The 21,039-nt window shown below is 40.4% G+C and overlaps 1 protein-coding gene across 3 annotated transcripts in view; it reads left to right on the top strand.

Moving 5' to 3' along the window:
• The window catches only part of KIF26B (kinesin family member 26B), a 500,555-nt gene that overhangs the window by 262,446 nt on the left and 217,070 nt on the right, over positions 1-21,039 (top strand). The window contains exon 1 of one of the 3 annotated variants that reach the window (XM_082469762.1): positions 11,204-20,918. The exons of the other annotated variants lie outside the window; for them this stretch is intronic. Within the exon in view, the coding sequence (XP_082325888.1) occupies positions 20,887-20,918 (32 nt within the window). The 5' untranslated portion in view covers positions 11,204-20,886. Of the gene's footprint in view, positions 1-11,203; positions 20,919-21,039 lie in introns of those variants that run through there. 3 annotated transcript variants of the gene reach the window in all.

The raw sequence follows: 21,039 nt of genomic DNA, 5'->3' as shown, positions 1-21,039 counted from the left end.
TAGCTTTGTGGTTTTTAAAGCCAGAAGCACCCAACAGCTATTAAATCCTTAAAGTAATACAAAATATATGCATATTCTCAGAGTAAAAAACCTTCAATGCCTGGAACAAGGAGACTGTTCAATTTAGCACACCTGTACTTGAGGATTGATCCCTTGTTGCTGTTCTGGGTCTGCAAGTTCAGGATAACATTATGTGGATTTTTGAACCAAAATGAATACAACAGACAGTCCATCACGATAATAGAAGGATGCTGGAGCCTGCAGATGCCATCCACATCAAGGATTTTGCTTTCATCGAGCTCTGCAACCCCGTGGATTGTTGTCATATGGAAGTGATTGGGGTGAAAAGAGCCAAGATGTTCCTAAAAATCAGGGAGAGCAGTTTGCAAGCCTGAGTCAAGAAACAAGCTCGATACCCCACAAAGGAAATTTTCTCAATAACTTTTTTTGGAGGAGGTTTTAGATAACTTGCCTTTCAGTGACATTTGTTTATCGAGTGTCCAGTAATCACTTCCACTGTAGCTGGAGCAGGAGGGGCTGTGTTTTCATCGCAAACCTAATTCCCATGATTCAATGTGCCGTAAAAGCTCCATTTTTATCGCCCTTTCTATGGCTGACATACATTTGCACTTTGTACTGTTTATCAGATAACTTACTACAAGCTGGGAAGTGCATTCACTAAACACCTGGCTAGCCTCAAGCTCTTTACATTTGACAAAACAGGAGACAGAAATTATAATGACTTTTCTATTTTAGACTGAATTATGGAATTTTGTAATTAAGATTGCTTTGAAACCCTTGGTTGAATAAAGAGGTAAAATATCCTTGATACTTTACTGCTGGGGGAGGGGTTTATCCAACAAAAGACAAAAATGTAAATTTCAAATTACAATTTGTCTCAAAGATATGCCTCTACCATAGATGCTTTTTAATCTTTTTATAGTCTACTTGATATCTTATGCAATTATTGTCAATGCTTTCTGCTAATGGATTCATTGCAAGTAGGTTTACCATACATGGACTCTACCTTTTCTTGTGTAAGCATTTTTCATTCTTATACATGTGAGGTGTGTCCATACATGATGGATGTGCCATTTATTGATAGGAGAGAACAATGTATCAATAGGGATTGTACATGTATTTTGCCTTGGGCAGCAGCAGCATTGCAATATAAAACGTGGTTGGTGTATGTCTAGGCAGAATGCGGTGGGTTTCCTTGCTCTCCTTCCGTTGAACCCCTTCCAGCAATCAACTCTTTCCTCCAGTTGGTATTTTTGGTGGCCATTTTCTCTCACTCTTCTCCGTTGACTTTGTTTTTCCATCCGCAAATTGCTTTCTGTCTAGCTTGGAAGCAACAGAGTGGCTCCTCCCAATCACTGAGTTTACAGGGCTAAAGGAACTTGCTTGCTACCCGTGTTAGTTGCCTGGGATTAGAATTTGAACTTGAAGACTGGGAGGACGGGCACCATGCTTCTCTGAAAAGATTTTCACTGTTGCTCCAGGTGTTCTGAAAAGAGGAAATGAGTCACTTTCAGGCAGTTTTAATGCTACAGGGAGAAAGGAGTTGTGTTAACTATATAGGAAAATAATCTGATCCTTTCTATGTGGTCCTTTCAATAAAGTTTAGGACACTCTCCAGTGGGTCCAGTGGCTCTGAGAACAATAATGTCTGGTGAATTATTGTTCCATCTCTGCTACTATTTGATTTCCGTGCTTTGGTTAAAAAAAAAAATTCACTTCATGGGGCTTCCCTGGTGGTGCAGTGCTTGAGAATCCGCCTGCCAATGCAGGGGACATCGGTTCGAGCCCTGGTCCGGGAAGAGTCCACATGCCGCGGAGCAGCTAAGCCCGTGCACCACAACTACTGAAGCCCGCATGCCTAGAGCCTGTGCTCCACAACGAGAGAAGCTACCACAATGAGAAGCCCGTGCACCACAACGAAGAGTAGCCCCCACTCGCCGCAACTAGAGAAAGCCCACGCGCAGCAACAAAGACCCAACGCAGCCAAAAATAAATAAATAAAATAAATAAATTTATTTTTTAAAAAAGTTAAAAAAAAAATTCACTTCATTGTGACAATCTTTTGAGAAAACGAGGAGGCCAGTGGTGCTATACCTCTTGTGTAGGTGTATTCTGTGGTAGGATTTAGAATGAAAGAGTGTGAATACTGAAGGGATCTTCTCAGACTGAGGTACCCGAACACCCAGGCATAGAGAGTGATGTGCCAGAGTCTCTGAGAAGCTGTTGGGTATGTGGCATATCTTCCTGGGGGCATTAGTTTTCCTTGAAGTCTTGGGGGTTGGGGGAGACCAACTTTTTAACTGTAAAACACAAAGAGATGTATTATGGAACACAATATGAAATTTGGATGAATTTTTAAGATAAAGAGTGAACTTCTAAGTAATTTCTTGCTAGACTTAGACTGTTTGGAGTTATGTCTCCTCCATGGGAACTAATTCACTCTGTCCATTGCCATTAGATTTACTACAGGGAAAAGTTTCTTTTTCTGTTTTTCAAAGAACCAGCTGCTTGATGTATTTTTTTCTTGGTTCTAGTATTTTTCTATTTGGTAACTCATTGTTTTCTGTTTTTAATCTTATTATTTCTTTCCTTCTGCTTTCTTTCAGTTTACTTTGTTGTTGGAATTGGGAATTTAATGCATTTGTTTTTATTGATATAAATATTTAGGCTATGAATTTTCCACTCATGATGGCTTTAATGGTATTTTATAAACTGATATGTAGTGTTTTATTAACATTTTGTTTTAGAAATTCTGCAATTTTGGTTTGTATTTCCTCTTTTACCTGAGAATTATTTAATATAGATTTAAAAACTTTCCACTGGAAGAACCTTTTGGTTTTATTTTTATTTTTTTTTAACATCTTTATTGGAGTATAATTGCTTTACAATGGTGTGTTAGTTTCTGCTTTATAACAAAGTGAATCAGCTATACATATACATATATCCCCATATCTCTTCCCTCTTGCATTTCCCTCCCTCCCACCCTCACTATCCCACCTCTCTAGGTGGTCACAAAGCAACGAGCTGATCTCCCTGTGCTATGCAGCTGCTTCCCACTAGCTATCGGTTTTACATTTGGTAGTGTATATATGTCCACGCCACTCTCTCACTTTGTCCCAGTTTACCCTTCCCCCTCCCCAGGTCCTCAAGTTCGTTCTCTAGTAGGTCTGTGTCTTTATTCCCATCCTGCACCTAGGTTCTTCATGACCTTTTTTTTTTTTTTTAGATTCCATGTATATGTGTTAACATACAGTATTTGTTTTTCTCTTTCTGACTTACTTCACTCTGTATGACAGACTTTAGGTCCATCCACCTCACTACAAATAACTCAATTTCGTTTCTTTTTATGGCTGAGTAATATTTCATTGTATATATGTGCCACATCTTCTTTATCCATTCATCTGTTGATGGACACTTAGGTTGCTTCCATGTCCTGGCTATTGTAAATAGAGCTGCAGTGAACATTGTGGTACATGACTCTTTTCGAATTATGGTTTTCTCAGGGTATATGCCGAGTAGTGGGATTGCTGGGTTGTACGGTAGTTCTATTTGTAGTTTTTTAAGGAACCTCCATACTGTTCTCCATAGTGGCTGTATCAATTTACATTCCCACCAACAGTGCAAGAGGGTTCCCTTTTCTCTACACCCTCTCCAGCATCTATTGTTTGTAGATTTTTTGATGATGGCCATTCTGACTGGTATGAGGTGATATCTCATTGTAGTTTTGATTTGCATTTCTCTAATGATTAATGATGTTGCGCATTCTTTCATGTGTTTGTTGGCAATCTGTATATCTTCTTTGGAGAAATGTCTGTGTAGGTCTTCTGCCCACTTTTGGATTGGGTAGTTTGTTTTTTTGATATTGAGCTGCATGGGCTGCTTGTATTTTTCAGAGATTAATCCTTTGTCCGTTGCTTCATTTGCAAATATTTTCTCCCATTCTGAGGATTGTCTTTTCGTCTTGTTTGTGGTTTCCTTTGCTGTGCAAAAGCTTTTAAGTTTCATTAGGTCCCATTTGTTTGTTTTTGTTTTTATTTCCATTTCTCTAAGAGGTAGGTCAAAAAGGATATTTATAGGATATTCCATCCAAAAACAACAGAATACACTTTCTTCTCAAGTGGTCATGGAACACTCTCCAGGATAGATCATATCTTGGGTCACAAGTCAAGCCTTGGTAAATTTAAGAAAATTGAAATCGTATCAAGTATCTTTTCCGACCACAATGCTATGAGACTAGATATCAGTTATAGGAAAAAATCTGTAAAAAATACAAGCACATGGAGGCTAAACAATACACTACTTAATAACCAAGAGATCACTGAAGAAATCAAAGAGGAAATCAAAAAATACCTAGAAACAAATGACAATGAAAACACGACGACCCAAAACCTATGGGATGCAGCAAAAGCAGTCCTAAGAGGGAAGTTTATAGCAATACAATCCTACTTAAGAAACAAGAAACATCTCAAATAAACAACCTAACCTTATACCTAAAGCAATTAGAGAAAGAAGAACAAAAAACCCCAAAGTTAGCAGAAGGAAAGAAATCATAAAGATCAGATCAGAAATAAATGAAAAAGAAATGAAGGAAACAATAGCAAACATCAATAAAACTAAAAGCTGGTTCTTTGAGAAGATAAACAAAATTGATAAACCATTAGCCAGACTCATCCAGAAAAAAAGGGAGAAGACTCAAATCAACAGAATTAGAAACGAAAGAGGAGAAGTAACAACTGACACTGCAGAAATACAAAGGATCATGAGAGATTACTACAAGCAACTCTATGCCAATAAAATGGACAACCTGGAAGAAATGGACAAATTCTTAGACAAGCACAACCTTCTGAGACTGAACCAGGAAGAAATAGAAAATATGAACAGACCAATCACAAGCACTGAAATTGAAACTGTGATTAAAAACCTTCCAACAAACGAAAGCCCAGGACCAGATGGCTTCACAGGCGAATTCTATCAAACACTTAGAGAAGAGCTAATACCTATCCTTCTCAAACTCTTCCAAAATATAGCGGAGGGAGGAACACTCCCAAACTCATTCTGCGAGGCCACCATCACCCTGATACCAAAAACAGACGAAGATGTCACAAAGAAAGAAAACTATAGGCCCATATCACTGATGAACATAGATGCAAAAATCCTCAACAAAATACTAGCAAACAGAATCCAACAGCACATTAAAAGGATCATACACCATGATCAAGTGGGGTTTATCCCAGGAATGCATGGATTCTTCAATATATGCAAATCAATCAATGTGATACACCATATTAACAAATTGAAGAATAAAAACCATATGATCATCTCAATAGATGCAGAGAAAGCTTTCGACAAAATTCAACACCCATTTATGACAAAAATCCTCCAGAAAGTAGGCATAGAGGGAACTTACCTCAACATAATAAAGGCCATATATGACAAACCCACAGCCAACATCATCCTCAATGGTGAAAAACTGAAACCATTTCCACTATGATCAGGAACAAGACAAGTTTGCCCACTCTTACCACTATTATTCAACATTATTTTGGAAGTTTTAGCCACAGCAGTCAGAGAAGAAAAAGAAATAAAAGGAATCCAAATCGGAAAAGAAGAAGTAAAGCTGTCACTGTTTGCAGAGGACATGATACTATACATAGAGAATCCTAAAGATGCTACCAGAAAACTACTAGAACTATTCAATGAATTTGGTAAAGTAACAGGATACAAAATTAATGGACAGAAATCTCTTGCATTCCTATACACTAATGATGAAAAATCTGAAAGTGAATTTAAGAAAACACTCCCATTTACCATTGCAACAAAAAGAATAAAATACCTAGGAATAAACCTACCTAAGGAGACAAAAGACCTGTATGCAGAAAACTATAAGAAACTGATGAAAGAAATTAAAGATGATACCAACAGATGGAGAGATATACCATGCTCTTGGATTGGATGAATCAACATTGTGAAAATGATTCTACTCCCCAAAGCAATCTACAGATTCAATGCAATCCCAATCAAACTACCACTGGCATTTTTCACAGAACTAGAACAAAAATTTCACAATTTTTATGGAAACACAAAAGACCCCAAATAGCCAAAACAATCTTGAGAAAGGAAAACGGAGCTGGAGGAATCAGGCTCCCTGACTTCAGACTATATTACAAAGCTACAGTAATCAAGACAGTATGGTACTGGCACAAAAACAGAAATATAGATCAATGGAACAGGATAGAAACCCCAGAGGTAAACCCATGCACCTATGGTCAGCTGATCTATGACAAAGGAGGCAAGGATATACAATGGAGAAAGGACAGTCTCTTCAATAAGGGGTGCTGGGAAAACTGGACAGCTACATGTAAAAGAATGAAATTAGAACACTCCCTAACACCATACACAAAAATAAACTCAAAATGGATTAGAGACCTAAATGTAAGGCCGGACACTATAAAACTCTTAGAGGAAAACATAGAAAGAACACTCTATGACATAAATCACAGCAAGATCTTTTTTGACCCACCTCCTAGACAAATGGAAATAAAAACAAAAATAAACAAATGGGACCTAATGGAACTTAAAAGGTTTTATTATTTTGTTATTTATTTCTGGTTTTATTGCATTATGATCAGATAATGTTTTTATTATTTCTACTTTATGAAACTTATTTAAGTTTTCTTTATGATTTAAGATACAGTCAAGTTTTTATGAATTGCATATGAGAAGGGTGTAGTCTTTATTTTTTGAGTGCAACGTATGATATATATAAAGAAAATCTATCTTTTTTTTTTAACATCTTTATTGGAGTATAATTGCTTGACATTGTTGTGTTAGTTGCTGCTCTATGGCAACGTGAATCAGCTATATGTATCCATATCCCCATATCCTCTCCCTCTTACATCTCCCTCCCACCCTCCCTACCCCACCCCTCTAGGTGGTCACAATGCAGGAGCTGATCTCCCTGTGCTTTGTGGCTGCTTCCCACTAGCTATCTATTTTACATTTGGTAGTGTATATATGTCAACGCCACTCTCTCACTTCGACTTAGCTTACCCTTCCCCCTCCCTGTATCCTCAAGTCCAATCTCTACATCTGTGTCTTTATTATCTATTTTTTAATAAAGTTATTTTGGAATAAATATAAAACATAAAATCTGCCATTTAAACTATTTTTAAATGCATAATGTAGTGGCATTAATTACATTTGCAATATTGTACAACTATCACTACTATTTGTTTCCAATACTTTTTCATCACCTCCAACAGAAACACTGTACCCATTAAGCAATAACTCTCTATCCCTCAACCCCACCCCCAGCTCATGGTAACCTCTATTCTACTTTCTATCTCTATGAATTTGCCTATTCTAGATATTTCATATAAGTGAAATCATTCAGTATTTGTCCTTTAGTGTCTGGTTCTTTCACTCAGCATACTGTTTTCAAGGTCCACCCAAGTTGTAGCATATATCAGAACTTCATTCCTTTTTATGGTCAAAAAATATTTTGTTATATGTATATACCACATTCTGTTTATCCATTCATCTGTTCACAGACACTTAGCTGTTTCCACCTTTTGGCTACTGTAAAAAATGCTACAATGAACATTAGTGCACAAGTAGCTGTTTGAGTCCCTGTTTTCACTTCTTTTGGGTATATACCTAGGAGTGGAATTGCTGGCCTATATGGTAATTCTATGTTTAGCTTTTTGAGGAATTGTCCAACTGTCTTCTACAGAGGCTGCATCATTTCAAATTCCCACTAGCAAATCATAAGGATTCCAGTTTCTCCACATCTTTACCAACATATTATTTTCCATTTTGTTTCTTTGTTTTAAAAATGATAACTAGTATAGTAGGTATAAAGTGGTATCTCATTGTGGTTTTGATTTGCATTTCTCTAACCACTAGTGATGTTGAGCTTCTCTTCATATGCATATTGCCCATTTCTTTGACAAATGTCTATTCAAATCCTTTGCTCATTTTTTAAAAGATTTATTATTTATTTATTTAATTTATTTTTGGCTGCGTCAGGTCTTAGTTGCAGCACGTGGGATCTTCGTTGAGGCATGTGGGATCTTTCTTTGCAGCACGCGGGCTTCTCTCTAGTTGTGGCGTGTGGGCTTTCTCTCTCTAGCTGTGGTGTGCAGGCTCCGGGCATGTGGGCTCCATAGTTTGTGACACAAGGTCTCTCTCGTTGAGGCGCGAGGGCTCAGTAGTTGTGGTATGCGGGCTTAGTTGCCCTGTGGCATGTGGGATCTTGGCTCCCTGACCAGGGATTGAACCTGCGTCCCCTGCATTGTAAGGCAGATTCCCTACCACTGGACCACCAGGGAGGTCCCATCCTTTGCTCATTCTTTTTTCTTTTTTTCTTCTTTTTTTGGCTGCATTGGGTCTTTGTTGCAGTGTGCAGGCTTCTTACTGCAGTGGTTTCTCTTGTTGTGGAGCACGGGCTCTTGGGCACATGGCTTCAGTAGTTGTGGCTCATGGGCTCTAGAGCTCAGGCTCAGTAGTTGTGGCACATGGACCTAGTTGCTCTGTGGCATGTGGAATCTTCCCGGACCAGAGATCGAACCCATGTCCCCTGCATTGGCAGGCGGATTCTTAACGACTGCCCCACCAGGGAAGGCCCCTTTGCTCATTTTTCACTGTTTTTGTTGTTGAGTTGTAGGAATTCTTTATATCATCTGGGTATTATCTGATACATGATTTACAAATATTTTCTCTCAGTGTATATATTGTTTTTTCACTATCTTGATAGGGTCTATGATGCAAAAGCTTTTAATTTTGGTGACATACAGTGTATTTTTCTTTTGTTGCTCATGCGTTTTGTGTTAATAGCTAAGAATCCATTGCCAAATCCTACGTCATGAAGATTTACGTCTATGCTTTCTCCTAAGAGTTTTATGGTTTTAGCTCTTATATTTAGGTTGTTTATCATTTTGAGTTCATTTTTGTTTATGGTATGAAATAGAGGTCCAAATACATTCTTTTGCATATGGATATACAGTTTTCCCAATACACCAGAGATTTATCTTACTGATCATATTGTTTAGGTCTCCTACAGCCTTACTTAATTTTTTGTCCTCTTGAATTATCTTTGGACCAAGAGTGGCAGGTTAAAGCAGTGCCAATGTCATGCTAAGCTATATTGGAGCCTGGGGCAAAAGAAAAAATCAGTAATACTGCTCCTATCTTTATTTTAAAATTTCAAATTTTATTTATTATAGGTTGTATGCATTAATTTTTATTTTTTAAAATATTGCATTATAATATTTTTTATTTTGGTTCCTGAGTTTTGGGCACTCCGTATAATGGTGCGTCTGAGGAAAGTGCCTCACTCACCTCACCCTAGTCCCAGTCTTGGATTAAAGGCTCCTATTATTAGTGTGTTTCTGTCTATTTCTCCTTGCAGCTCATGCAGTGTTGTTTTTTGAAAGTGGTTGCCATGTATTTGATGCAAAAGAATTCATAAACGTTATACTTTTGTTGTGCATTGTGGCTTTTAGTGCTACAGTGTCATTTGTCTTGTTTAATGTTTCTTGACCTGCATTCTACCTTGTCTCATATCAGAATCACAAACTGTAGGGGGGAGCTTGAGATGCTAGCAAGTCCTCAATTTACCAGTGATGAAACTGAGGCCCAAAGACTTTGGAAGAAGTTGGAATAATTATGCCTATTAAGTTAAAAATGTTCATTGCTTTACTTCTAAGTACTGACATAGCAACAGCCTCAGTATACTTCCATGTGGAAATGGTATCATTCTGAAATTGTGTAAATCAAAATTACAGTGAATAGCCTCATTACGTGTAAGCACCACATGGGCCACAAACCCACCTGAGGTTTTAGGATGGGCAGACTCGAGTAAGCTCTGGGCTGAATGTGGTACCCTGTGAGGGAGCTGAAACTTGCACTGGTGTGAAGGATGTGAGCTGGAGGAAGGCCAATTCGTTGATTTCGACGATTCAGCCGAGTCAAATAGTTCAAAATTTTGGCTTTAACAACAAGATCCTGGGCCTCGTTTTTGAGCTCCTGGAAGTTGTATGAGAGAAGGGAATTGTTTTGCTGCACTTTACAGAGTCGAGTCTCTTACAGCCTCTACATTAATTAGCCTGGCTTCATTCAAGCAGTTCCGCAGCATTTGAGACTGGCTTCTTACTTTTCTTCTAAGTGGTTCTCGTGTCTGTGTCTTGGAGCATTCAGGGAGGTAAATCTGAAGACGGGTGGAAATAAAATATGGCTCAGTTTTGGCCTTACCAGCCCCTTCCGAATGCATTCATGCTTCTCTCTGTACGCCTTGTTATGTGAATGGGGAGAAAAAGTGCATTTTGGTACATCAGGTTTTCTTCCCTTTGTCTCCTTCTGAGGTGTTCAGAGGCATCAATAACAGATCAGGAAAGCCCTGGCTGAACAAAACTTGGTATTTTCCTTTGATACCTTCCATTGGGAGGCTTCATACAATGCACTTTGTCAGCAAGCCCCTGCTTCAGGCAAACATTGAGAAAACTATTGAGGAGGCTTCAATGGAAAGGATCTGATCTGCCCTAGAAACTGCCCTAGTTCTCTATCAGGGGAGCCACCAGCCCTAGAAGAGAAGGTTGCCCCACCCCCCAACAGTCTTTTTTTCTTTCTCCTTTTTAATCTCCTTTCTATTGTAAGAATTGTGGGAACTCTCTTTAAATGAAAATAACTCTCAAGCTGGGCTTTGTTTTCCAACATGGATAAATGCCTAGATATCTCATATCCACTCTGTAAAACTAGAGTCTCAACTTCAGATTATAACAAACTTACTTGGGACAAATGTTTGAGTTCAAGGTGAAATAAGCACTAGATGTTGTGAGTAAGGTTTTTTAAAGCACCTAAACATTAAATACTTGTTCATCACCCTCCTGCTAGGGAACCCTCTGGCCCCTCCTCACTGGACTGTTTGTGGGTCTGCTCGAAGCTGGCTCAGTACCGTATTTGCATTGATCTCCAATCTCTTGCCATCACTCTTTGCTTGATTTTAAGTATTTCTGAACTTCTGAAACATCAGTTACTTTTTAAAAACTATACTATGTTACTTTCTTTTTTTTGTTTGTTTTGTTACTTTCTATTTTCAGTTGCAGCTTGTATTATAAAGCAATCCTTAAGGTGGTGACGTCAAGAGAAATAAAATATCTATTTATCATTGGTAAATATCTATTTACCAATGATTTACCAATCATTGTGATAGGCCCAACTGCATACAAGTGGATAAATATTCCGGAAGTGAGAGAGCATGGGCATTGCCCAGCACGCTCGTTCACGGAGTCTGGCAGTTCTGTTCTGGCAGGACCACTGGGGCCCAGCAGAGGCCTTGCTGCTCTTCTCCGGGGCTCCCGCCGGACATGGCTGCCCAGGCCAGGAGCCCGTACGGCCACTGTCTCCCCATCTATAAAAATGAAGGTCCTTCCTAGGTCTCAATTTCTGTAATTATCTGATCGTTTGTGTTTTAGGCTAATTATAAAATAGGCCCATTGAAAAATATTTGAAAAAGATTATAAAAAGTTTATAAAGCAAGAAGATACCCATGATCTCAGGAGCCAGAGAAAATCACTAGTGGCTTTTTAGAGTGTTTCTTCCAGTCTTTCTCCAATGCATGCAGTTATTTTGCAGAATTGGATTCATGCGTATATGCGGTATTGTATCCTTTCTCCACTAACATTATCTCTTGAACATTTGTCCATGTCATTTAATATAAATTGAAAAATATATGAAAATATGTATGACGACTGAAAATTATTATATCATGTGGATAATATTTTATTTAATGAATACCTTATTGTTACATGTTTAGTTGTTTTGCTATGATAAATGAGGCTTTAGTGAATATCTTTGCACATAAATCTTTGTGCACATCTTCTGTTATTTCCTTAGTATATAATCCTAGTAGGAGAATCACTGGGTCAAAGTGTATCCATATTTTTAAGGCCCTTGATACATAATGCCAAACTACCCACTGGCAGTATGTACTAAGTGCCCATTTTCCTGAACCTACGCCAATATTGAATATTACTTTTGCCATTTGATAGCTTAAAATGATATCTCATTTTAAATTTTGTTCGTTTTATTGCTTATTTAGTTGAATGTTTTGCATGTCTTCATCAGCCATTTAAATTCTTCTGCTAAAATTTTTCTGTGTTTTTCATTCATCCTTCCATTAGGGTGTTTTGGTGTTTCTTAGTGATTTTTAAGAACTCTAAAATTCTATTATTATGAAGTATGAACTAAGTTACCAAAATATTTTAATTTTAATGAAGCTACAATAGCTGGTATCCTTTTATAATTAACACTGTTTTCATTTCTCAGCCTTTGTACCTGGAACAGAGCTATCTATACAAGGGGCTACATAAATTCTTTTTAATGAGAGAATGATTCATTATCTAAATATGTTGTTGATGTACAATGTTGGTTAGTAAAGCTAAAATGAGAATTTTTAGTCTGTTAGGAGTTATCATAAGGAACTTATTCTTTTATAATGGATTGTCCCAGAAAAGAAAGATGGAAGAGAAAAAGTAAACTATATTCATATATATGACCTCAGGCTAGCAGAACATCAGAGAGAACAAATTTTACAAATCAAAACAAAAGTAGAGCTCAGAATTTTTTCCAATTAAACAATATTTTATTAATGTAAAATGTTAACAGAATGATATAAGAAAGACTTTTACCAAATAGGGTTTTATCATTTTTTCCCTGATCATTTTTTTAAAGAAGTAAAACATCACAGAATAGTTAAAGCCCCCTGTATTCCCTTCTTCTATATCATTCCTCTTCTTCTCCAGAAGTAGCTATTCTTGCCAAATATTCTGAATATGGTACTTTTTTATTTGAGCACATGTTTTATACTTTTATGACACAGGCATGTATCTGTAAGCATATGAAAGATTGTTTTACATTTTTAACCCTTTTATAAATGGATCATACTGTAAGTTTCCTATTGCAGCATTTCTTTTCTCATTTAATATGTTTTGGGGATACAAACATTTTATTTTATTTATTTATTTATTTTATTGGCATATAGTTGCTTTACAATGTTGTGTTAGTTTCTGCTATACAGCAAAGTGAATCAGCCACAGGTATACATATATCCCCTCTTCCTTGGATTTCCTTCCCATTTAGGTCACCAGAGAGCATTGAGTAGAGTTCCCTGTGCTATACAGTCTGTTCTCATTAGTTATCTGTTTTATACATAGTACTGTATATGTGTCAATCCCAATCTCCCAATCCATCCCATCCCCTCTTCCCCCTTGGTATCCATACGTTTGTTCTCTACGTCTGTGTCTCTCTTTCTGCTTTGCAAATAAGTTCATCTATATCATTTTTCTAGATTCCACATATATACGTTAATATACAATATTTGTTTTTCTCTTTCTGACTTACTTTACTTTGTATGACAGACTCTAGGTCCATCCACCTCACTACAAATAACTCAATTTCATTCCTTTTTATGGCTGAGTAATATTCCATTATATGTATGTACCACATCTTCTTTATCCATTCCTCTGTTGATAGACATTTAGGTTGCTTCCATGTCCTCGCTATTGTAAATGGTGCTGCAAATGAACTTTGGGATACATGTATCTTTTTGAATTATGGTTTTCTCTGGGTATATGCTCAGGAGTGGAATTGCTGGATCATATGGTAGTTCTATTTTTAGTTTTTTGAGGAGCCTCCATACTGTTCTCCATAGTGGCTGTATCAAACATTTTAATACTATTCTATCTTATGGAAATTTCACAGCTTATTTATCCACTCTCCCATTGGTGGTCATTCCAGTATTTTGCGTTTGCAAATGTTGCTTCAACGAATGCTGTTGTTTGTGTCCACTTGTGAGTTTCTCTAGGGTAGCAATGGAATTGCTGAGTCATAGGTAGGTGCATCTCCTTCTTTTCTAGAAATTAGAAAATTATTTTTCATGTTTTTAAGGTATTATATAAATGCTTGAGTCTTCCCCATGGACACTTACATAAATAGCACCAGTAAATATTTTCTGAGTGCTTACTGTGGGCCAGGAAATGTTCTAAGGGTTTTTACGTGATTCAACACATTTAATCCTCACCTCATTTTTACGCTTCACTGGTACAAAGACATCAGCTATTAGCTGACGGGAAACCTCTGAAGAAGGGAGCAACCTTACTAGAGTATTACTGTCTGCAGATCGGGAAGAAGAAACAGAATCGTTGCTTAATTTGCTCAAGGTCCACGGATCAGTGACTGACTGCAGGCTAAATCCCAGGCTCTGGATGCATCGTGCTGGCCATGTTGTCTCTGTTCAGTGTCTCTCTGTCTCCACCTGTGTGGAAAGGTATGAAGCTATATCTTCATGTGCTTTTAGTTTCTTTTAGTCTAGGGTAGACAGCTCTCAATAGAAAGGTCAAATAATTTTTTTAGGAGTAGTCATGGATATAATCATGTCAGTTTTAATTGCAGCACTTTAATCCCCATTCTAAGTGCCACATTTCAGGATTAATATGTTACATCTGACGGTAACATGGTACTCAGTCTTCTGACCAGATTCTTTGCCCAAGGCCCCTCATTTACTAATGAGTAATCACTGCAATTTTCAGTGAAAATGCTACTGGTACAATCACGTTTGACTATTCATCAAATATGACGTGAGCCCAGTGAGAAGAGATGTTAAGCATCCTTCGCCTACAAATAAGGGCATGGAATTAAATCTCCCTACGCTATAATTTTCCTGGTGTTATTACTTCCATCAGTGTTTGGAACAGCTGATGGTGAAACTATTCGTGGCCTTCAAGCTCAGTTGATAGGACGGTGTCATGAGTCAGGCTTACAAAATGGTCGGCTGAAGCCTGCCTTCCATTTGCCTGTTACTGTTCAAGCCCGTTTTGGAAAGAGAAGGCAGAGGTGGAAGAGGAGGCTCTTCAGCAGGAGTGTGTTGCTCTTTGTACACACATCACAGACACACGGCACTGACAAACTAATTACAGCTTGAGGTTGAGCGTTTCCTCTTTCTGCATTTTGTTTGCAAACAGCCCATTATTTCCATCCTGTGTGCTGGAAAGACACAAAGACGAAGTGGGCTCATCGGTTATGTTTCTGGTTAAGTCCAGCTGTCCACGTACCACCCCTCTTTTGGTTTCGTTGTTTTCAGATTGGGTTTCTAACTCCTCTTCCATCCCTACCCAACTATTTTTTGAATCTTTCTAAGCTGCCTTCAGAGCAGTGGTTGGAGTTCCAGGTTTATGTTATCTTACCTGTGTTCAGCCTTATCTACTTTGGAATATTCTGAGAGTCCACAAAGCCACATGCCTTATACCTTCCTTAAGAGGGCAGTGACACCTACTCCACTGCGTGCATGGCACATCCTCTGTATGCGAGGCGCTGTCATTCCCAGGAGGATGGGGTGAAATACAGAAGTGAATATGACCTTGCCATAAAGGACCTCAGGACTGACTGAGTCGATAAAAGAATGACTGGGTTCTTTGGGGTCACCTGAACTGTAAGAGAACTAAAGAAAGCAGCAAAGCCCGAAAGAGATGTGAGAGGGAGATAAAACCCAATCCTGCAGATCTGGGGCTGCATTCCCGTGCTCTGTTACAGCACATAAAAGGATGAAAACCTCTGAAATCTGGATTTGTGATCCAGGTTGCAGCGTCATGTAAAATCTACGATTCAGGGTGTCTCCCCCTCCCGCTAATTCTTTTTTCTGCCTGTGACCTATGGTAGAATGAGGAAGTCAAGGAATGCCCTAGAATTAATTCTCTCCAGAGTTATCTTCAGAGTTTTCTTAAAGCAGAATGAGTTTATCATGTTCTCTCCGGATCATTTTTCTCTCAGATCAGGAGTTAGCAAAGTATGGCCCAAGGGCCAAGTCCAGCCCAAAGCCTCCTGTTTTTGAAAATAAAATTTCGTTGTAACACAGCTACCCCATTTGTTTATTGATTGTCTGTGGCTGATTTGGCATAAAAACACTGGAGCTGAGCAGCTGGACAGAAACCATATAACTTAAAATATTTACCGCTTAGCTCTTTGCAGAAAGAGTAGCAAGAAAAAGCCTTCGGAGAATTCCAGTGTAGGAAAGCTCTTGAAAAGTCATTTGGTAAAGGAGAGTTGTGAGGAAAAGGTGTATATTTTGTAGAAGAAAGGCAGACAATATGGACAGCCTGCCTTTTCTTCCAGCGGCAGGGGGCATGGTGCCATGGCGTCTGTGTGGGAGTATCTGCACAGCTCTCAAATGATGCCACCCATTCAGAGTTATTTTGGCCATAATGGCCCAAATCCATTCAACAGACTTTTCTTGAAAACTTCTGCGCTCAGAACAGAAGATACAAAGATGGAGAAGGCGGAAGCAGGCCCCTGCTTCTGAGAAGAGGGGGAGGCAGACATGCAAACAAATCTTGCACACAAAGTTACCAACGTCAGATACCCCAGAAGAGCCCTTGCAGAGAGGAGCAAGGTTGATGGGAACCCAAGGAAAGCAGCTTGCTCTGCCTGGGAGAGCTGAAGACCCAACCCTGCACTTCTAGGGTCTAGTTCCTTTCATTCTCATTAAAGAATCTGCATGGAAACCAAGAGCCTGCCCATTCATTGAGGACACGAAGCATCCAATAGCCATCTTCCCTGTCATGGCTAAGCAGACATTCAGGAAAATGTACTCTCACCTCAATTTTCAGGCAACGTTTGGGGACCCGTTAGAAGCCTGGATTGCTGAGGGGTGATGTGCTAAAATCTGGACTGACTCTTCGGTTCTGCTTTCTCAGAGTCAGCTGAGTTTTCGCCATCTTATAACCAATGAGATTGGCTAATAATGTGTTCTGCAAGGCTAGCGCTCAGCCGACAATGGTCAGTGGTAATTTGTTGAGAGAAGCTCACTGAGGAGGAAAGAAATTAATACCCATCTTTCATTCCAATTACCTCGAGCTGCTTGAGCCTTGACTAGAGCTGAGGGGAGCCTCCCGGGGACACTGCCCAGTGGTTCTCAGGGAAGCAGAGGGCTCCACGTTCCATCTTCCACTTGCATCCGTGGTCTCGGTCGTGTTGGCCACTGGAGTGGTGCTCCGAGTGGAGCTCTTTCCAGACAAGGACGAGGTATTAGTGGAGATGGAATGCAGATATTCATATGATTGCACTATTGCCTCAGGAATTTGATTTTAGGTGTCTTGAAGACAGGAGATTTTAACTGGTAGTGGTGGAAGAATTTTGTAGAACTCCACGGAATCTACCTTATTCCTCAGGAAGACCATTGAGAATGGAGTTACATCAAAACCTGAGCAAATGGAATGGCTTCAAGACATACTGAAAGAATGCTGTTACACAGACATGCTTATGCTTTTCCCTAGATAATATATTTTTTTAAAGTTAATCTCCAAAGTGTTTTAAAGTCAAGTTTTGTGGTGACTTCTTAAAACATATAGACTAGGCATATTTTACATTATGGAGTATTTCAGCCAGTACATCAAAGCCAGGAATGGACTCCTGCTTTGAAGGAGTAAGAGGAGGTGATGGTCATGGCAGTGGACCTTCGGTAGCATCTTCACTGTGTATTCACGGTGTACCCACAGTGTAAGTGATAAGACCCAATGTTTACTGGGTGGCTTTCAAGTGTCAGTCTCTCTTCTAAGAAGTGTTTTACAGACACCATCTTCCTTTGTGCTCACAGTATCCACCTGGGGAAGCTGAGGCACAGAATGTAAAGTTAGTGGCCCTAAGTCCTTTAGGGCTGGGATTTGAACTCCAGTGGACATACTTTAGAGGCTGCCCTCTCAACCTTTACCCAGTGCCTCCTGTGAAAGAATCAATGTGAATAAACTAATGAGTCACATCTACTGAGACAGGCTCTGGGGGACACAGAGAGACAACTCTTGCCCAACGCTTATGACCAGGTTGGGGAGATAAGGCTTGATACCAAACACACATAAATGGAACAGAATGGACAACTGGATAGCAAGCAATATGAGATGGGTCACATGATGCTGAGGAAGCTCCCTCTGTCCTCCACCCATGCTCCCCAATGGTGCCGTTTTCAGAAGGACCCAGAGCATTTGGATGCCATTGTTGGTCAGTAAGAGCCATATCAGTTCCTATTTATTCCTTGCACTCAACCCATTACATATATGACCATATCCAGTCCTCATGCCAACCCCATGAGATAGGGATTATTATTCCCATTTTATAGAACAGACAACTGAGGCTTAGAGAGGTTAAGCAACTTTCCAGATCTCACAGCTGAGTAACGGTAAAGTCAGGATCCATGCAATGGTGTGGCAGACCACAAAAGCCTTCAGAGTCCCATGATATCTTGTGTGTCCCATGTATATATACTTCAGTATTGGGGTGGGTTTTATTTCTTCCTAGCTGGAATGGGCAGCTGGGGGCTAGAGTGCTCAGTAAGGTAACAGAAGCAAAGTCATAGAGCTGAAGGCATTTGCACCATCAGGAAGTTCACAGACTTCCTGGGACTATGCAATCAGTGGTTGCAGAAATTACTCTAGATCGGGCTGTTCTGGGACCTGGGAGTCCAGCACATTCTCCACTCATGTGGTGCAGCTACCACTGGCCCACCTCTGGGGACCAACAGTCTGTCTGGATCGTGATTAAAGAGAGAAGAGGAGGCAGACCCAGGACGGTGTCGTGTACTCTGAGTGTAGTGTGACTCTGTTACAGGAAACTGGGGATGGAGGTGGGAGTAGGATTCCACCATATACACACACCTCAGAGACAATCCATCTTACTCATTTCCTACCTGGGGATATTGTGCTGTGAGGTCTGTTGCCTAAGGCTTCCCCGTAATGATTTTTTTTTAAATGATTCATTCCTCAATTAGTGATGTTTTATTGCTGTACCACAGAGCTTTCAAAATCATTACCTCCCCCTCCTCAGGAACACGTGACCTGAGGTCCTCCTCTGACCACGCTTAATCACGCCGTCCCACCCTTTCTAGTCTTTCCTCAAACTTGTGCCAGTTCCTGTCTCTCTGGCGCAAGTCGGATGAAAGGAGCATAAGTCAGTAGCAGGAAATAAACACCAAGAGCTAAATGCACATTCAGAAAAGTGTGCTGGTATCTGGTTCCAAACATGCCACAGTTGATCTGTCGGAGACAGCTCTGGGTTGTCTTTAAAGCAGTGATGGGGGGTGGCTGGATGCCTCAGGAGGTGGTGGGCCAGACAGAGCCAAGCGGGTCCATTTCCCCCATCTGTGAGTGCACGCGTGTGCAGGGGTATGCATGCACGTGCCCAGCCCAGGGTGTTTCCTTTGTGGTGCCAGTATCCAGAAGACAAACACCCAAAGTTGTGTCCTAGAGAAGACACCAATATCAAATATAGCAAATTACATCGAAAGCAGTTCACTGATCAAGGGGGCCAGGTGAGCAGAGGGCAGTGCCATGGTGCAGAGCACGAGGATGGGACTGGCTGACAGATGGGAGCCCAGCACAGGTGCACGGGGCTGCCGGCCACCCAGGCACCAGGCCCACAGGTTACCTGCAGGACCGCATCTCTCCCTCCAGCATCCTATGGGCTGTGGACTGTTCTTGTCTTAGTTTCACAGGTGAGACCTAAGGAAACTGCCTGTGAAGCTGTTACCTCTTAGCCTAGACTCACACTCAGGTGAGAGGGGAAAGCAGCATTGATGCTCCAGCAGGAGCACCCGCGCCTAGTGCTTGGGGTTCATATCAAGGCACTGGGGGTAGAGAGATCGTAGCATCAACCAAAGGATGGGAAGGAACCACAGAGCAGCCGTCTTTGGGTTTTCTGCCCAGTTACCTGGAGACTCGATTTTTAGTTTTTTCTAGGTTCAATTTCCTTCAAATTTGTACGGATTCCTTTAACATACAAATATTCATAACCCCTTAGGGTCATCAACCACTTAAACATTCTTGGGGTCCTGGCAGAAAAAAGATGGCACAGTCTGTAGAGTAAACAGTTTAAAAGGGGGCTGTTGATGAAGCTGTGGCAGGTGTAGAGAAACCATGAGGGATGATCCTTGAGCTGGGAACCCCGTGCTCCTACCATGGGCAGGCCTGAGGGCAAGCAGGGGGTGCTGCTAGCACCACGCAGAGAGGGAGGGCCCCTGACAAGAGCTGGGACCATCAGCTGGGACACACGGCCAGCCTTCTGTGGCCCCCAAAGCCCTGTCCTCTCCCATCTCCTTCGGAGTGTCCCATCATCCTGCAACCAGAAGGCAGTCTGTCTGTCCATGCAGTGTGCATCAGTCCACTCCTGGCACTGAGGAGGGGGATGCTGGGGAGGGACCTAGAGGGCAACATGGAAGACCCCCAGCGGGAGCATCTAAGGAGAACAGTAAGCCTGCTCCTCAGAAAAATGCCCAAACATGCAAAATGTTGCATATGTTTTCGGAGAGTTTTGCAGTCCTTTCAGCCCATCTCTGGACCTCTCAGGGTGAGAGTTTTTTTTTTTTTTTTTTTTTTAGATGCAAAAATTCTTTTAGGTGCTCTATTCATACCCTGTAGTCCTCACAACAGCCCTGCAAGGAAGAAAGGGCAAGAACAGAGCAGAGCAGAGTTCTAGCATCAGGGGAAGAAAGGCTAGGGACAGAACTGGGTCAGGGTTTTGATGAAGCAGAACTTATGCCGACAGTTGATAGGGCAGCAAATATGGAGGAGGAAACAAAGGCTTCTTCTTTTTCTCACAGTCTCTAAGTACCTTAGTCTCTAAGTATGTCTTGTTTTCACTCAGTTTCTCTTACGTCTTTTCATCAGAGTCTTAAGAACAATTATCTTCTTTTCTGTTCCAGTAAATGGCACCATTTCCATTCCTTTGTGTAGTTCAGAAGCCTAGATCATCTGTGACTCCTCTGTGTTCCTCATCTCTTCCCTCCCAGTCCAATCCATCAGCAACTCTTGTTGGCTCTACATTCAGAATATGTTCCAAATGTACTACTTCTTTCTCCAAGGGTAAGAGTTCTTGAGGGAGATTGATGGGAATAGCTTTTTCCTAGATGGAAAAACCTTGGGCATGTGCACTCCCTGAAGCCTGTAACAGCTGAATGAACAAATGGCCAGCACATGGGTACAC

This window comes from Balaenoptera physalus, assembly GCF_965194825.1.
Source record: "Balaenoptera physalus genome assembly, chromosome: 1".
Lineage (NCBI taxonomy): Eukaryota > Metazoa > Chordata > Mammalia > Artiodactyla > Balaenopteridae > Balaenoptera > Balaenoptera physalus.
Note: the sequence above shows the minus strand (reverse complement) of the source record. Positions and strands in the feature narration are given on the sequence as shown.